At 49.4% G+C, this 16,695-nt stretch overlaps 2 protein-coding genes across 2 annotated transcripts; both read right to left on the minus strand.

The window, feature by feature from the left end:
• Window positions 1-1,157: 1,157 nt before the first annotated feature.
• Window positions 1,158-2,237, minus strand: S100A8 (S100 calcium binding protein A8). The gene is made up of 3 exons (XM_002922516.4): window positions 2,085-2,237; window positions 1,492-1,654; window positions 1,158-1,342 (listed from the first exon to the last, which is right to left on the minus strand). The coding sequence occupies exons 2-3, from the start codon at window positions 1,630-1,632 to the stop codon at window positions 1,214-1,216; spliced, it is 270 nt and encodes an 89-aa protein (XP_002922562.1). The 5' UTR covers window positions 1,633-1,654; window positions 2,085-2,237; the 3' UTR covers window positions 1,158-1,213.
• A 5,102-nt stretch (window positions 2,238-7,339) lies between these two features.
• On the minus strand, window positions 7,340-11,051 carry LOC100466742 (protein S100-A15A). Its single transcript, XM_034662852.1, has 3 exons — window positions 10,999-11,051; window positions 9,623-9,845; window positions 7,340-7,616 (listed from the first exon to the last, which is right to left on the minus strand). Exons 2-3 carry the CDS (start codon window positions 9,770-9,772, stop codon window positions 7,440-7,442), a joined length of 327 nt encoding a protein of 108 aa, XP_034518743.1. The 5' UTR covers window positions 9,773-9,845; window positions 10,999-11,051; the 3' UTR covers window positions 7,340-7,439.
• Window positions 11,052-16,695: the final 5,644 nt, after the last annotated feature.

The following is a 16,695-nucleotide window of genomic DNA, read 5'->3' on the forward strand; positions in this document are numbered from 1 at the left end:
CCCCACCACTTAAGTGGGCATAACAGAAAATTTCCCAAGACATAGCCTGGAAACTCAGCTTGGGCTTGGATTCTGGTGAGAGGTGCCCGTTCATCGCTGGCCTTCCCATTTTACCAGCCCTTGGAAAATGCAGAGATGATCGGAAGGTAGATATTCACTGATAAGCAGAGGGTTCCCCCATCCAGGCACCTGAGACTGTTCAAGTCACCTATGCTGTGACTTGGACTGTAGGAATACGTTGGCCTACTTGCCTATCCCTTTTTTCTGTCATCACTTCGGGAGGTTGAGAGCAGGGCGAGAAGGAAAGCTTCTGAAATCTCTGAGGAGAAACTACAAGCGTGGGACTGGGGCGGGCACTGTTAGTGTTACTTAATAAAGGACTCTGGACACCCACTTACCGCCACGCCACACACGCAGTCCAACCCGCTCCCTCGCACACGCACTTCTACTTAGTTATCTCCCTAACTTCCCAAGAGTCACATCTAAGACATTTTGCTCTAAACTAAAATTTAATTTAGAAACCAGTATGAGGGGCACCTGGGTGGCTCAGTCAGTAAAGCGTCGGACTCTCGGTTTTGGCTCAGGTCATGATCTCAAGGTCATGAGATTAAGCCACACGTCGGGCTCCACACTCAGCACTTGGAGTCTGCATAAGATTCTCTTCCTGTCCCTCTGCTCATCTCCTCTGTGTGCTCTCTCTCTCTCTCAAATAAATAAATAGAATCTTAAAAGAAGAAAGAAAGAAAAAGAAAGAAAGAGAAGAAAGAAAGAAGAAGGAAAGAAAGAAGAAAGAAAAGAAAGAAAGAAAGAAAGAAAGAAAGAAAGAAAGAAAGAAAGAAATATGAGTTTTCCTTACATCATTCTGTTCCCATATCACTCATTTGGGAACAAGTAGGAAAATCATCAGCTACAATGTCACGGACTTTTTAGAATCCATAAGTCCTAGAACCAATGCTTCCGGACGATGGGACTGGAAGGACAGGACTAGTTTGAGGAAAAGGTGGGGAGAAAACCAGATGAAGGATAAGCATTAAGGGTTTGTGAGACAGGAGCCGGGACAATGGAGGCTTGTTTTCATTTCTTTGGGTTTTCCAGCCCTCCCTCCATGCCCTGGGAACATCATTCCACAAGATAAAGGCAAGACAGCACAAGAGGCCTGAGGTATCAATTACTTTATTATTCTGCAGGGACAGCGCCAGGGCCCAGGGCTCTGCTACTCTTTGTGGATGTCTTCGTGGGCTGCCACACCCACCTTTATCACCAGTATGAGGAACTCCTCGAAGTTAATTGCACCATCACTATTGACGTCCAACTCTTTGAACCAGGTATCTGCATCCTTTTTCTGTCCAGATGAAGGAGAAAGAAGCCGGAGTGTAAAGACCTTGGCAAAAGCCGAGCCATAGCTGTCTACACAGGGTGGTGTGGGGGACCAGGGACCCAGGGCTTCATCAGCCAGGCAGAAAATCCCGACCGCACCCAGCCCCTCCTCACCTTCATGTACCGAGGACACTCTGTCTCTAACAATTTCTTCAAGTCATCCCTGTAGAGGGCGTGGTAATTCCCCTTCTCCAGGGAGTACTTGTGGTAAACATCAATGAGGGAGTTCATGGCACTCTCCAGTTCCGTCAGCATGGTGCCCAAGGATCTGCCCCACCTGGAACACGGGGCACGTTGGAAATCCCAGGATGGGGGTGGTGCCTCTGCCCCCAGCAGAGTAAAGACTGGAGGGATACTCATTACCCCAAGTAACGGCTTTGTCCTGGCCTGCACCATTCAAAGAGCTAAGCCCGGTGGGTGGCTTCCGATGGGCTATGGGTTTCCGAAGGCTATGATGATAAGGGGTGTGGAAGGGGAAGCGTCCACACACACACAGTGCCTGCCAACTCTCCCTGTGCCCTCAGCCAAACAACAGTGCTAGAGGACCCGGCTCTGTCTTTAGCCCTGTCTCACCGACTTCCTCCAGGAGCTCTGGATCTTGCTCCAGACCTCCCTGAGCTTTCTGTCCCCTCTCTGCTCTACCTCCAGCCTTCCCCACTGGGGGCCCAGCCCCAAAGCATGGGGCAGACTCAGGCAGTCCTACTTACCAGGTCTCCCCGAAACAGAGTTGACAGAGGACATGCAGGGCTCAGTGTCGGCTCCCTTTTATAGCAAGTCAGGCTTTGGCCAGCTGCCATGGCCCTAGGTCGTGCAGAGATAGCTCCTCCCTTCCCAAGTTGCCACAGTCTCTGGTTTCCCAACCAGGTGAATGGGGCAATCACTGCACAGAATGAAAATTTCTGATGGGACATGGAGGGGTAGGAAAGGTGGAAGGAGGAAGGCGTTTGCCAGGCAGTAATGCCCAGAAGGAGAAACCAGGCAGAGACCACGGTGAAGGCTGCTTTGGTGAGAGCCACTGGCATGATCTGGCTTGACCAGCCAGGATGCCCACTCTTGAGTCCTGCTAATCCCACGCACTGAAGCCTGTCTGTGCGTCTCTGAAACGGGGCTGAGTTGAAAGCATCATTTTGAGCATTTGCGTTAATAAGCACATTCCTGCGCGGCTTTCATCAGATCCTTGGAGGGTCCAAAGGCCCCTAAAAGGTTAAGAAGACTTGTCCTAGCTGCTGGATTTTAGTAGAGAAAGCTGGGCTATTTCTACGATGGCTGTTGTTTGTGTGTGGTTGGACTCTGTGGGACGTGTGCTGCTGTATCAGGCTCTCTCCCGCAGCCCACACCCCTTCCCAGCTCTCTTGCTCTGGAAGCTGGGGGTGCGCTGTGCCCCGGGACATGGAGGCTGGCTCGGGGTCCCTCTGCACGCAGGAGGCACTGCATAAACACGGCAGGGACCCTTCAGCCCTTCCTGGCGGGAGTGTGTGCCTCTGACCCCAGAAGCCTGGGCTGAAGAGGAACCCAACTCTGTGGGGGTCAGCTGGGGAAGAAGGGGTTCTTTGGAGAAGTCAGAAGTGCTTTGTGGCCAAGGGGAGAAGAGGAGGTGGCCAATTCCCCCAGGATTTCAGGAGGAACAGGTACTCCCTTCCCCCAACAAGATACCACTCAGATTAACTGGCTTCCAGTGCTCAAGATTTGTGGTGCGTCTCTATTGTTACAAAACACGGAGAGTCTCCGTACGTGCCTATCAGAAAGGCAGTGCACGGAACCCACCCAGTCTGCGACACCCAGGAGGGTGAAGCAGTTCACCCAGAGTTTCCCAGTGCACAAGTGTCAGGGCCCAGAGCATCATGGGCCAGAACGTGGCCTGACAAGTACGTGACTCTGCTGAGAAAACTCTCCTCTCTGCTTCCCTCCTGCATTCAACAGATATTTACCCTGTGCCTCTGCAGGGTGTAGGCCATCATGGCCTCCTGGGGGAAGGGGATGGGATTAGCTTCCCTCTCCTTCATGTTTCCACAGCCCTTTGGGCTTCATTAGATCATTACCTTTATAGCTGTGTGACTTTGGGCCAATTACCTTCTCCTTGCCTTAGTTACCTCAATTATTCAGAAGAGATTAAAAATAGAGTCTACCTGCACCCCACAGAATGGGAGAAGATATTTGCAAATCATACATCTGATAGGGGGCTAGCATCCAGAATATATGAAGAACTCCTACAACGCAACAACAAAATTACCCCAATCGAAAAATGGGCAAAGGACTTGAATAGACATTTCTCCAAAGAGGATATACAATTAAGCAAATGAAAAGATGCTGCGTATCACTACTTATTATGGAAATCAAGTCAAAACCACAATGAGTGATCACCTCAGACACTTGAGATCGGCTACTATCAACGAAAAGCAGAAATTGGGACGCTTGTACGCCGTGGGTGGGAATGTAAAATGGTGCAGCTGCTTTGGAAAACAGTGTGATGGTTCCTCAAAAAGTCAGAAACAATTACTACATGATCCAGTAATTCCACCTCTGGGTCTATATCCAAAATAATTGAAAGCAGGGTCTCAAATAGATATTTGTACATCCACGTTCACTGCAGCATTATTCACAGTAGCTGAAATGTAGAAACAACCCAAGTGTCCATCCAAGGATGAATGAATAAATAGAATGTGGTATATTCACATAATGGAATATCATCAGCCTTTAAAAAGGAAGGAAACTCTGACACTTGCTACAACACAGATGAATCTTGAGGACATCATGCTACGTGAAATAGACCAGTCACCAAAAGACAACTACTATTTGAGGTCCCTAGGGTAGTCAAATTCCTAGAGACAGAAAGGAGAATGGTGGGTGTCAGGCCTGGGGGAGGGGTAATGGAGAGTTAGTGTCTGTTGGGTTAGGGTTTCAGTTGCAAGATGAAAAGAGTCCTGGAGATCGGTGGCACAGCCGTGTGAATGTAGTTAACACAACTGAGCACTTAGATGGTGGATTTTGTGTTACACATTTTTTGCCACAATTAAAAATTTAAAACTTTTTAAATGCTTCCACCCAAAAAATAAATAGAATCTACCTTATATGTTCTTGTAAGGATTAATAATAGATGAAAAAAATATTTAAGATTTGTGAACTTTTCTTAATATGTATTATACTTTAATAAAAAATTTACACAAAGAATGTGTGAAGTACTCAGGGCAGTACAGAGTACCTGAGCGAGTGAGCACTGGGTGAGCGTGTATCCTGACGACTGCCCTGTGAGTGCCTGACTGTCCAGCCAGACTGTGAGCCCTCGAGGACCCAGGCTGGACTTTCCACCTCTGCCTCCCCAAGACCCAGCACAGTGCCTGGCAGACACAGTAACAGCAACGATCAGTAATAAGAACAAATAGCAGCAAACCAACATCGATCGGGCTTCCACCATGTGCCAGGAACTGTTGTAAGCACTGTACCTATGTCAACCCGCTTAGTACTCACTATAACCCGTGAGGTACGTGTTGTCATAATCCCCATTTTACAGATGAGGGACTGAGGCCCACAGAGAGACACAGCAAAGTGGCTTTTCTGAGACTCTCCTTAGGATTTGTTCATCAGCCTGGGATGGGGCTCCTGCCGACCTGTCTCAATGGGGGTGAGGACGAGGTTGATGCAGATGACGTCATCCCAGACCCCTGACCCTTCAAGAGATGCCTCCCTCAGGATGCCTGGATCACTCAGTCAGTTAAGCATCTGCCTTCAGCTCAGGTCATGATCCCAGGGTCCCGGGACCGAATCCCGCATCAGGCTCCCTGCTCAGTGGGAAGCCTGACTCTCCCTCTGCTGCTAACCCCACCTCCACTCGTGCTCTCTCTCTCTCTCTTTGACAAATAAATAAAATCCTTTGAAAAGAGAGTGAGAGGGGTGCCTGGGTGGCTCAGTTGTTAAGCATCTGCCTTCAGCTCAGGGCGTGATCCCGGCGTTCTGGGATCGAGCCCTGCATTGGGCTCCTCTGCTAGGAGCCTGCTTCTTCCTCTCCCACTCCCCCTGCTTGTGTTCCCTCTCTCACCGGCTGTCTCTGTCAAATAAATAAATAAAATCTTTTTAAAAAAATAAAAATAAAAAGAGAGTGAGAGAGAGATGCCTCCCTTGAAGTCAGTCCCCTGAGAACACTCCCAGTGGAGACAGCTTTCTTTATCCAGAAATTAAGAACACCATGCCCCAGATCCAGTGGGGCAGACCCAAGGCAGACATAGCCACGACTTCCTCCTAGCATCACGTGCTTATCAGTGGAACTTACTGACCAGCGAGACCCTGAAAGTTACCCCAGAGTTGCTCCCCCCGGACCAACAGCCCGGGGGCTTCAGGGAGAGCAGCAACCAGGCTGAGCAACCTGGCAGAGGAAGGTGTCAGGAATTGGGTAAGCCCATCAGGGAACAGGCAGAGCCTGTAATCAGACCGACGGACATGGGGCAACCCAGGGGGAGCGGAACCTTACAGGAAGGAGTTCAGGCCTGGGTGTGTGTCCCAATAGCCCAACCAAGCCCGTGCCTGAGGCTAAGGAAATGAGGACACAGCAGCAGAGCCAGTGTAGGAACCCCCGCCCCCACCCCAGGAAGGGGCAGGAGATCTAGGCTGAGCCGCACCCTTAGCACTCGGGGTCTGTGGAACCCAGCAGTCCAGTGAGACAGGCAGGAGGACTCTTCGCCTGGGCCTGGGGAAGTAGGTAGCCTGGCTCGCCTGGCCGTCCATGCCTCTGGTCATGACTGAGAGGCCCAGAGGAAGCAGTGCAGACTGGGGAATCGGATTCCAACACACAAGGCCCAACCCACAGGTGCAGCAGGACACGCACCTCCAAGGAGCAGTGCCGACCCATGGAGCTTGCAGGAAGGTCCAGCGGGAGATGGCACGGAGCGTCAAGCACTGGCAGGTTGGCAAATGTGCAAGGGGTGCCAGTGGCAGGCCAGGCCCAGGGAGCAGGGGGGGCAACATGGTGCTTCAGAGCCTCACTGGTCAGAAACAAAGGCCCCGGTTCAGACCACAGGGCACTGCCCCTCCTGTGGCACTCAGACCCAGCTGCAGGAGGGAACCAAACCAAGTCCTGTAAATGACCCCCCCCCAGGTCATTGGCATAGGGGCAGTGATGATTGACCATTGTTCTTGGAAAACCCTTCATCGCTATCACAATACACTCAGGGCGTGGGTTCCCAGACAACCCTCTGAGAAGACACCCACCGCGATGGGCTCTACCAGGGCCTAAAGGCAGAGAAGACTGACCCAGAGAGATGCCGCATCAGATTCCTGGGCTCCCAGGGAGAGAGAGAAAAACAAACACAGAGATGGAGACGGGCAGGGGCGGGTCCCTGCTGGGAGGGGTCAGAGACCACAGGAGGGCTCGGATGGTGAGTCACAGTAGCCCCAAGGGGAGTAATGCCCTCATCAGCCTCTATTAGTAAACCCCAGACCCAACCCTTCTCCCCTCCCGGAAGCCCTCCCTGATTGACAGTAGCCTCGGCTCCACCCATCCCTCTTCACCACACAGGCCAGAATGTTGCCCTTGGCCCTGACTCAGCGTGTGCAAAGTGCACCTCACAACCTTTGCTCTCAGACCGGCTCTGACACCAGCCAGCCCACGCCAATGACACACGCGACCCTGCCGGGGCCTCAGGCCCAAGCCTCCTTTGTATACTTTGTACACTGATTGCTCGGCTCTCCTCAGCGTGGGCCCCTGTCTGGCGCGCATTTGTCCTCCCGGCCCCCGTCGCGTCGTGCACGTGCACGGCCTGAGCGGTCAGAACATCACAGGTGAGGCCCGTCTTCCGTGTCAGAGAGCCGGTTCCCCAAGAGAAGAGACGCCCCCTCAGACTGGGGCTCCCGGAGGCCAGGGGCCGTGTCCCCCCCCAGACAGGGGCTGGACTGGGTGAGCCAAGGAGCAGCAAAGCTCCTCTCTGGACCCTCAGCAGATACCCAGAACCATGAATAAGGAATTCCCAGCACATCTGTGGGATTGCTTTATTCTCTTCCCTCACGGCTGTGCGTTGCACACGCGTGTGCCCAGAGCCCTGCAGCCGCGCAGGGGCAGGTGCGGACGGAGGCCCCTAGTGCAGGCTGTGCCGGGTGCAGTAGCGGGCACACAGCTGCCGGCGGTGCAGCAGGTGGTAGTGCGTCAGCAGCCGGCCCAGCACCAACAGGAACTCGTCGAAGCCGATCTGGTTGTCCTTGTTCTTGTCTGCAGCCCGGAACAGCTCCGAGATGTAGTAGGGCTCCTTCCGGCCCTGAGGGGGGGAGGGGGTCGGTCACCTGCCCAGGCCCCCAACCCCACAGCCCGTGGCCAGGCCTCCACCACCTTGCAGGACACAGCCACTCCCTCAGGCAGAGGCCAGGACACCGCACGGGGCAGAATCAGGCTCCGAGGGGGAGATGTGGCGGGTACACCTACAGCTAGACCCGGGGCTGCGTGGGCAGACTGTGCGGCCTGGGCACCGCTGGCCCGCTGCTCCAGCAGCGCGGAGTGGCCTGGTGCCTCCTGACACATCTGTCCACCACTGGTGGCTGCTTAAGCCTGTCTTCCCAGCTGTCCTGAGAGCTAGCCAGCAGTGACAGCCTGGCCCAGGGGCTTCCGGACGGAAGGCTGCACCCCGTCTTTCACACCGGCAGCTGCCCAGGGCACAGCCCACTTGCCCCTCTGGCCTGCATCCCCAGTACTGTTGCAGGGACACCAAGGAGTGGGACTGATGTCTGCATGCTGTGCTGCCCAGGGGATTGTTTGTGGCACCAAGCCTGCGGCACCTGTGCAAAGTGCAGAAGGAGGGGAGAGACAAGGTCATGGGCCCTGGCGCCGTCCCGCATGTCCCAGAGCAGGTGACCGGGAGGGCCGAGGGTAAGGGATGCTATAGGGGAGGAACAAAAACACTTGAGATGGAAGGGACAGCCAGAAGGAAGACAGCGGTCAGCATGCAGCCCAGGGAGGAGAACGCACGGGCAGGGTCATGGCAGGAGCCCCAGGCAGGGCCTCAGAGCCGGTTTCGGCAGGATTTGGCGGATGGGTGTGGGGACCCAGACTGGAGTCCTCTGAAAGCCCCCGGGGAAGAAAGTTGCTGCGTGGTCAGCAGCTGGGGGCCTCCTGGAGGGTGGCCCTCATCCCCGTGGGCCGGTTTGCAACATCTGTTTCCCCCCACTGCCCACCACCATTAATTCGCCTGATCTTATCTCCTCCGCAAAACTGGTTTATCTGAGACCCTGGGGCTTCCTGCGTGGGCTGGCTCTCCCTAGCTCCCCTCAGCTCAGCCCCCCTGGCCCAGGCTGCTATCTGTCTGCCCTGTGCCCGCTGTCCGTCCCTGAGGGCCCTGTTCCCCGGGCGGGGCTGTGAGCCCCAAGGAGCAGGGTCTAGCCATCCTTGCCTAGCCCCACGCTATAGGTGATTGACCCTGAAAAGAAAGTCACCCTGGTCCCCTCTGTCACCCTCAAGACGACACTCCAATAAGCTAAGGACAAGGCTGTCCTCTGATGTTGCCCGAAGGTAGGTAAGGGGACGGGCCAGGCGAAGGAGGGGTGCTCCTGGAAGGGGGTGGCCTCCGGTCAGGGCACGGACCTGAAGCCCTCTGGAGGTCATGGTCCAGAGACCCCTCATGGAGGGCAGAGGGCAGCACCCCAGACATTTCTGCCAGCCTTGCAGTCCCCGAGGTGCCTGGTAATTATAGGGCCTGATAATGGAGAAGATGTGCAGGCCTGAGGCGGTTTCTGAGCTCCCAAACTGGTCCAAGAACCTCTCTTAGCCCTTCAGGCGGCAGCTAGAAGGGGACACTGCCTGTCCTACCCACCTGGCTTCTGCCCAAACTGTCCTCACCCAGGCACGGTGATAAGAAGGCTTGTACTGGTCCCAGAAGAAGGGGTCTGGGGCTAAAAGGGTAGGCTTGGGGCAGGATCGCTGACTGAACTGGGCTGAGGGTAGAGGGAAGACTTAGGACCTATTCTCTCAGGAAACAGGAGGAGCAGAGGAATAAACAGGTTGGAGTCAGGACTAAGTCTCAGGGATTAGCTACACTGGGGCTGCAGTGGGGCCCGGCAGGGAGTTTCAGGAGAGGAAAGGAGGAGAAATAAAGCTGGGCCAGATCCACCCTCCCTCTGCCACAGACCCCCCTGTCCCAACTCCCTCTCCCCTCCTCACCTAAGTAGGAATTCTCTTGGGAGATAGCTCCCCGTACCTACACCCTCACCACTCGCTTCCAACCCCACAACCCACCCTGTACTTCACCCCCACCTGACCCCAGACCCCACACACCAGGCTCTCCATGAAGCAGGGTACATTGTCCAGAAGCAGAGCCTTCAACTCCTCCAGGGACAGTGTCTCCACATCCCCCTCCCGGGCCGCATACTGACAGTAGCAGCGGATGATTTGGAAGAGGGATTCCTCCACTGGCGTGTGTGTCATGGCGGCTGGGCCCTGGCCGGGACAGGAAGCAACTCCAGATGTGTCACTGGAGCACCTGGGGACAGTGGTGAAGCTGAGGGGAGAGCAGCACCTTGGCTAGGCCAACCCACAGCAGATGGGCGCTTCCTCCAAGAACCTTCTGCCCTCTCGTTCAGCCCACCTTCCCGCACCTTGTCTCAGGTCCCCTCCCTACACTCCATCTGAACCCTTGCAAACATGGCTCAGAGGCCCTGCCCTGCAAGACGCTTTGCTGTGAGTGCTCTGGACAGGGCTCCGGCCCTTCCCGGAGACCATGGGCTTCCCGAGGACAGGAGCTGTGCTCTCTGCTCCTAGACCCTACTCTCAACCTAAGAGTCACCAGAAATCAAGAATAAGAAGAATCCAGACTCCTTGGTGCAAGACAGCACTTTGCAAAGGAAATACTTTTAAACCCTTGAGAAGTCAAGATCCCGACTACTGGACTACTTCGTACCACAAACGTAGTATGGAAATAACTGAGCCACCCAGAAACCCCAATCCTGCTCAAGTGCTGTTTTCCTTTTTCAGTCGAATGTACAGACAACACAAGGCTGCCCACCCTTGTCCTGACCACTGCCTTGCTGCATGACCCTCTAAAGGAGTCTACTTGCCATTCACACGGTCCCTGCAGTCCTGAGTTGGGCCGGCCAGCTTTGGGGCAAGCAGGGGCACCTACAGCCTCTTGTGGTCGCCCCACAGCACCAGCCCCAGTGCTCTGCACACAGATGAAGTGCTGATGCCCCCACCTCCTCCTCCCCACATCCTGCAGAGATGAGGTCCCTGTTTTCAGGAGGCAGGTTACCCTATCAGCTCAGCAGTCTCCTCCAAGTTCTGTACACGTAAGAATCATAGCAACTGCTGGTTCTGACTCTTACGGAGCCAGCCGAGCACTGGATAAAGCCTTTTATACAGAGTATAAATGTAATGCAATGTAATCCTCATAGTGACCTTATAAGGTAGACATTATCTCCCCATTTTCCTGAGGAAGAAATGAAATCCAGAGAGGTTAAGTAAATTTCCCAAAATCACACAAATGATCCACCTGGAGCTAGATTCGAACCAACTGGGGGACCACAATTACCCTATTGGGACATCCATGCACAGCACACATTCTCAAAAACAGGTGAGCCGCCCACCTCCGCTTTCTTAGATCTGCACAGACTCAGCACTCTCCCCCCACCTCCACTACTCTCAGAAGAAGCGCTGACCTGTGGTGTTGGGACGAGGTTGCTCTGAATCCACAGTGCTGGCCTATGGTTTGTCCTAGAGATTCCCCAGCGCTCAGGCAGGAGGTATTGGTGCAAGCAGGGACCCAACCACCAGGTCCTACATCCTGCCCATCCTTGGTGCTTCTAATTACGGCAGTGACTCTTCACAGGTTCTCCAGGAGCACGACCAACCACCAACCGAGCCTTAATTGCATTCCTGAGATGACATCACATGACACTCGCTTCCTACAATTAACCAGTTTCAGGGACCCACCTTCCCTCAGAGCCTGATCTGAAGCATCTCAGAACCGCAGGAGGTCACACTGTCCGTCTCCCTACCTCAGAGTTCATCCTGCCAGCTCCAGGGGTTGGGTGGGGTCAGATACACAAAGTAAATACATCTTCCTCCAATGTCCTCCCTCAATTACTGAGCCTCCAGACTCTATACTCACAAAGCACATTAATTCATCCAACAAATATTTCTGGAGTCCCCACAGTGTGCGAGGACCTCGTTAAGGAATGTGAGTATGACATGGGGTCAGCTCATAGGGTGGGGATGAGTGGAGGGGACAGCATTGCACACTGGCATGATCTGTGAACACTTCTGGCTTGGTGGCATGAACAGGGTACGCTGGTGCCCAGCAAGGAACACTTTCTGTCTGGAGAAGAGTTGAAGATTTCCTTAGGGAGATGATATTTGAGTTGGAACTTGAAGAAAGGGTTAATTGCAGGGAGAAGCCTGGAGAAGGCTGGAGAGGCAGGACCGAGACAGAGCATGAACCGGCCTGTGTGCCATGCCAGGGCTGCACTTTATCCCATGCACAGAAAAAAGCTGAAAGAGGCTTTTAATGGACTGGGTGATGGGCGGGATGTGAGAAAGAAGTGGTAGGAATAGCTTTGTTGTAAGAAAATAACTAACGGCAATATGGAAGTGACCCTACCCTAAGGGCGCCCCTTACCTCAGCCCAGCTCAGCCCTGAGTCTCCCCTGGGAGAGGCCACACGGGCTAGTGAGTACATCTCCCAGAAGGGGGCGTCAAAGGACAGGTAATTGAATCCCTGAAGGTTTGAGAGAGGTTAGGGAAAGACCTAAACCAAAGACTTCTTCAGTTTGCAGGGTGAGCCTTCATCTACCAGACATAGTGATTTCTCCAGCAAATAAGTGGCTCACCAATACACATTTATGTTTCCAGAATAAAAACAGAGCTCAAATTTCTACAATGTAACACGCTTTGGCAATGCCAATCTACAGTCACAGAGATTTTTATTAAATACCTTTAATTTAGCCATCACTGTCCCGGGAATAAATTCACAAGAAAATAATTAAACAGATATTCAAAAGCAATAGGTAGTAAAATGTTCACCACTGCATTTTCTGTAGCCAAGAAACAAAAATAAAGATAAAAACCTTGAAATCACCTAATTAACAAATTTGGTATACCAACATGTCCTTGGACCATCACTGGATAATGATCTGTCATTCAAAAGGAACTCCACTTTTAACCCATACTTGTTTGGGGGGAGGAGGTCATACTGCACCCCTCTTCACCCTGACTTCTGCCCAACCTGGACAAAACTCCCTACACCGTCCCAATGCACAGTGATGACCTCCTTCCACAGCTGTGCTATAATCACTCTTTTCACTTACTGCTAGACTGTGGGCATCTTCCCACCCACTTCATCAAGGCTAGCCTGATTTTTTATGAATGCCTAGTGATTATTTGTTTGCATGTATCAAAAATTATTTGATTAATCCGTTACTGGAAGACATTTACATTACTTTAGATTTCTACATTTCAACCAGCTCTTCTTTAATATTGATATTTCTTAAGAATTTTGCCATGCATGTTAGGTGCTGGAGAGAAGGGGGACAGAAATGGATTTACACCCCCTTCCCCAGCCAGAGCTGCCCCTGGTGTGCACTGAACCCCAACCCCAGACCAGAGCTGCCACCCACCTCCCAAATGCAAGCCCCTGAAGCCCCAGCTCCATAGCTGCCCCCCACACCCATGTCTAGACACAGGTGAGACTGCTACACCAAGTACAGCTACATGCAGACCCATGAGAGATCCTCTTAGCCATGACTTCCTTCTGCGGGGGAAAAGAACAGGAGTACCCCAACAACTTTCCCCACCCTAATCTAAAAGTCAATAGACACCTTTACAGTGTTACATTAATCTGTATATGTCCATATATTTACCTTTACCTATGAGATTTATGCTTTCCTATGCTTCCACATTGCTTTTTCATGAGTTTTCATTTCAATTTTAAGAAATGTCTTAAGAATTTCTTGTAAGTCTAACGATGAGCTCCCTGTTTTGTCCGGAAAACAAAAAAGAAAAACCCAGGACCTATGGCTGCATGGGTGAGTTCTACCAAACGTTCAAAGAAGAATTAACACCAATGCTTCTTAAACTCTTTCAAAAAAAAAAAAAATAGAAGAGGAACACTTCCAAACTCATTTAATGAGGCCAACATCTCCAGATACCAAAACTAGGCAAAGACACTACAAGAAAGAACTACAGGCCAATATCCTTGATGAACATACACGCAAACATCCTTAATAAAATCCTAGCAAACTGAATTTGGCCGCACATTAAAAGGATCATACACCATGACTAAGTGGGATTTATCCCAGGGATTCAAGGATAGTTCAATATATGGAAATTGAAGTTATAACATGTAAACATAATGAAAGAAAAAATACATAATTATCTGAATAGATGCAGAAAAGGCAGTTGACAAAGTCCAACACCCTTTCCCAATTAAAACTCAATGAAATAAGTACAGAAGGACCTTAACACCATATATGAAAAACTTCTAGGTAACTTCATAATCAATGGGGGAAACAAACTGAAAGCTTTCCTTCCAGGATCTAGCACAAGGCGAAGATGTCTACTCTTGCCACTTATTTTAAACATGATATTGAAACTCCTGGTAGAGAAATTAGACAAGAAACAGAAATAAAAGGCATCCATAGAGGAGAAGAAGAAATAAATTTATCTCTATTTGCAGATGACATGATCATACAAAGAAAACTCTGAAGACTAAACAACAATAAACATATTATAAGTAATAAACAAATTCAATAAGGTTGCAGAATACAAAATAAACATGCAAAATCAATGTATTTTACACAAACAACAAACTATCCAAAAGATAATTTTTTTAGAAAAAATCTCATTCATGATAGCAAGAAACAGAACAAAATGCATAGGAAATAACTTAAAGAGTTGAAAGACCTTCATACTGAACATTATGAAAATATTGATGAAGAAAATTTTAAAAGACACAGATAAACGGAAAAACATCCTATGTCCATAGATACTAACAATTAATATTGTTAATGGCATTTCTTATGGAAATAGAAAACAATCCTAAAATTCATATGGAACCACAAAAGACCCTGAATAGCCAAAGCAATCTTGGGCAAAAAGAACAAAGCTAGGGGTATCACACTTGCTGATTTCACAACTCATTACAAAACTATGGTAATCAAAACAGTATGGTACTGGCATAAAAACAGAAATGAAGACCAATGCAATAGCATAGAGAACCCAGAAATAAGTCCACACTTACGTAGGTCAACCAATCTTTGACAAGAGTGCTGAAATGAGGAAAGGGTAGTCTCTTCAGTAAACGGTGTTGGGAAAACTGGATGCAGAAGAATGAAGTTGGACCCTGATCTCACATCATACACAAAAATCAACTCAAAATGGAGTAAAGACTTGAATATAAGACCTGAAACCATGAAACTGCTAGAGAAGAAGATAGGAAAAAAGCTTCTTGACATTGGTCTGAGCAATAATTTTTTTTGATGTGGAGACCAAAATCACAGCCAACAAAAGCAAAAATAGACAAATGGGATTACATTAAATTAGAAGCTCTGCACAGCAAAGGAAACATCCAACAAAGTGAAAAGGCAAACAACAGAATAGGAGAAAATATTTGCAAACCATATATTTGATATCCAAAATATATAAGGAAGTCATACAACTCGATAACAAAACAAAAAATATTTTTAATTTAATTTATTTTTTTTATAATCCAACAAAAATATTTTTAATGGGCAAAAAATCTGAACAGACATTTCTCAAAAGAAGGCATACAATAGGACACCTGGGTGGCTCAATGGATTAAGCATCGTCCTTTGGCTTGGGTCATTATCCCAGGGTCCTGGGATGTCAGGTTCCCTGCTCAGTGGGGAGTCTGTTTCTCCCTCTCCCTCTACCCCTCTCTCCCCCCACTCATGTGCATGCATGGGCGCGCCCTCTCTCTGTCTCAAAAAAAATAAATAAAATATTTAAAGAAGAAGAAGAGGAAGGAGAAGGAGACATACAAATAGCCAACAGGTATGTGAAAACCTGTTCAACTTCACTAATCATCAGGGAAATATAAATCAAAACCACAAGGATATATCATCTCATACCTGTTAGAATGGCTATATTCAGAAAGACAATAAATAACAAATGTTGGCAAGGATATGGAGAAAAGTGAATACTTGTATACTGTTGGTAGGAATGTAAACTGGTAAAGCATTATGGAAAATAGTATGGAGGGTCTTCAAAAAACTAAAAATAGAACTACCTTATGATCCCACAATCCCACTTCTGGGTATACATCCAAAAGAGATGAAATCAGGATCTCAAAGAAATAATCTGCCTTCCTATGTTCATTTCAACATGATTTGAAAATAGCCAAGATATGGAAAAAACCTAAATGGCCATTGGAGAATAAATGGATAAAGAAAATGTGGCATGCAATTCAATGGAATATTATTAGCCAAAAAAGAAGGAAATCCTGTCATTTTCAACGTGGGTGAACCTGGAGGACATTATGCGAAGTGAAATAAGGCAGACACGGAAAGACAAACACTGCATGATCTCATTATACATGGAATCTAAAGAATTGAACTCATAGAAATAGTAGAAAAGTGTTACTAGGGGCTGCAGGGAGGGGGAAACGGGGAAATGTTGGTCAAGGGTTACCAAGTTTCAGTTATGCAAAATGAATAAATTCTGAAGATCTAATGTAAAACTATGTGACCATAGTTAATACTTTGTTGTATACTTGAAATGTGCTGAAGGAGTGGATCGTAAGTGTTCTCACCACATACAAATGTAATTATGTACGGTGACTAGTTTGTTCATTCGCTTGAATGTGGTCATTATTTCACACTGTCTTATGTATATCACGTCATCAAATTGTACACCTTAAATACACAGTTATTAACAGCCAAATGTTTCTCAACTTAAAAGAGGAACAGCACCCTATCTTCTAGAAGATTACACTCTGGAGGTGGAAGTAGACACCTAGACAAAACTCTAGGTAGCGTGCTTAGAAAAGAACCACGGGCTTAGTGCCAAGCAGACATCCCCACAGCGCCCAGGGCACAGTCCTAGCCTTCACCGCCGTCCAATTGTGAAAACCGGTCATTGAAAGTGACGCCTTGCCGTGGCCACAAGCCACCACAGGAAAGAACTCACTCTCTAGATAGCTTGAGAAAGACTCACTCAAAATTGGCCCTGAAGCCCAAGACCTCAAGAGAATATGGGGGGGGGTGTTCAAAAAAGTAAAGAAATATGACCGCTTTGACACCAAAGATAATGAGTCAGGTTATAATGGTTAAATACTGAGGTTCCATTTGGGATTTTTACCAGTTCTCATCAGTGTTTATCTATTTTCTATTTTATAGACC

This window comes from Ailuropoda melanoleuca, chromosome 6 (genome assembly GCF_002007445.2).
Source record: "Ailuropoda melanoleuca isolate Jingjing chromosome 6, ASM200744v2, whole genome shotgun sequence".
Classification (NCBI taxonomy): Eukaryota; Metazoa; Chordata; class Mammalia; order Carnivora; family Ursidae; genus Ailuropoda; species Ailuropoda melanoleuca.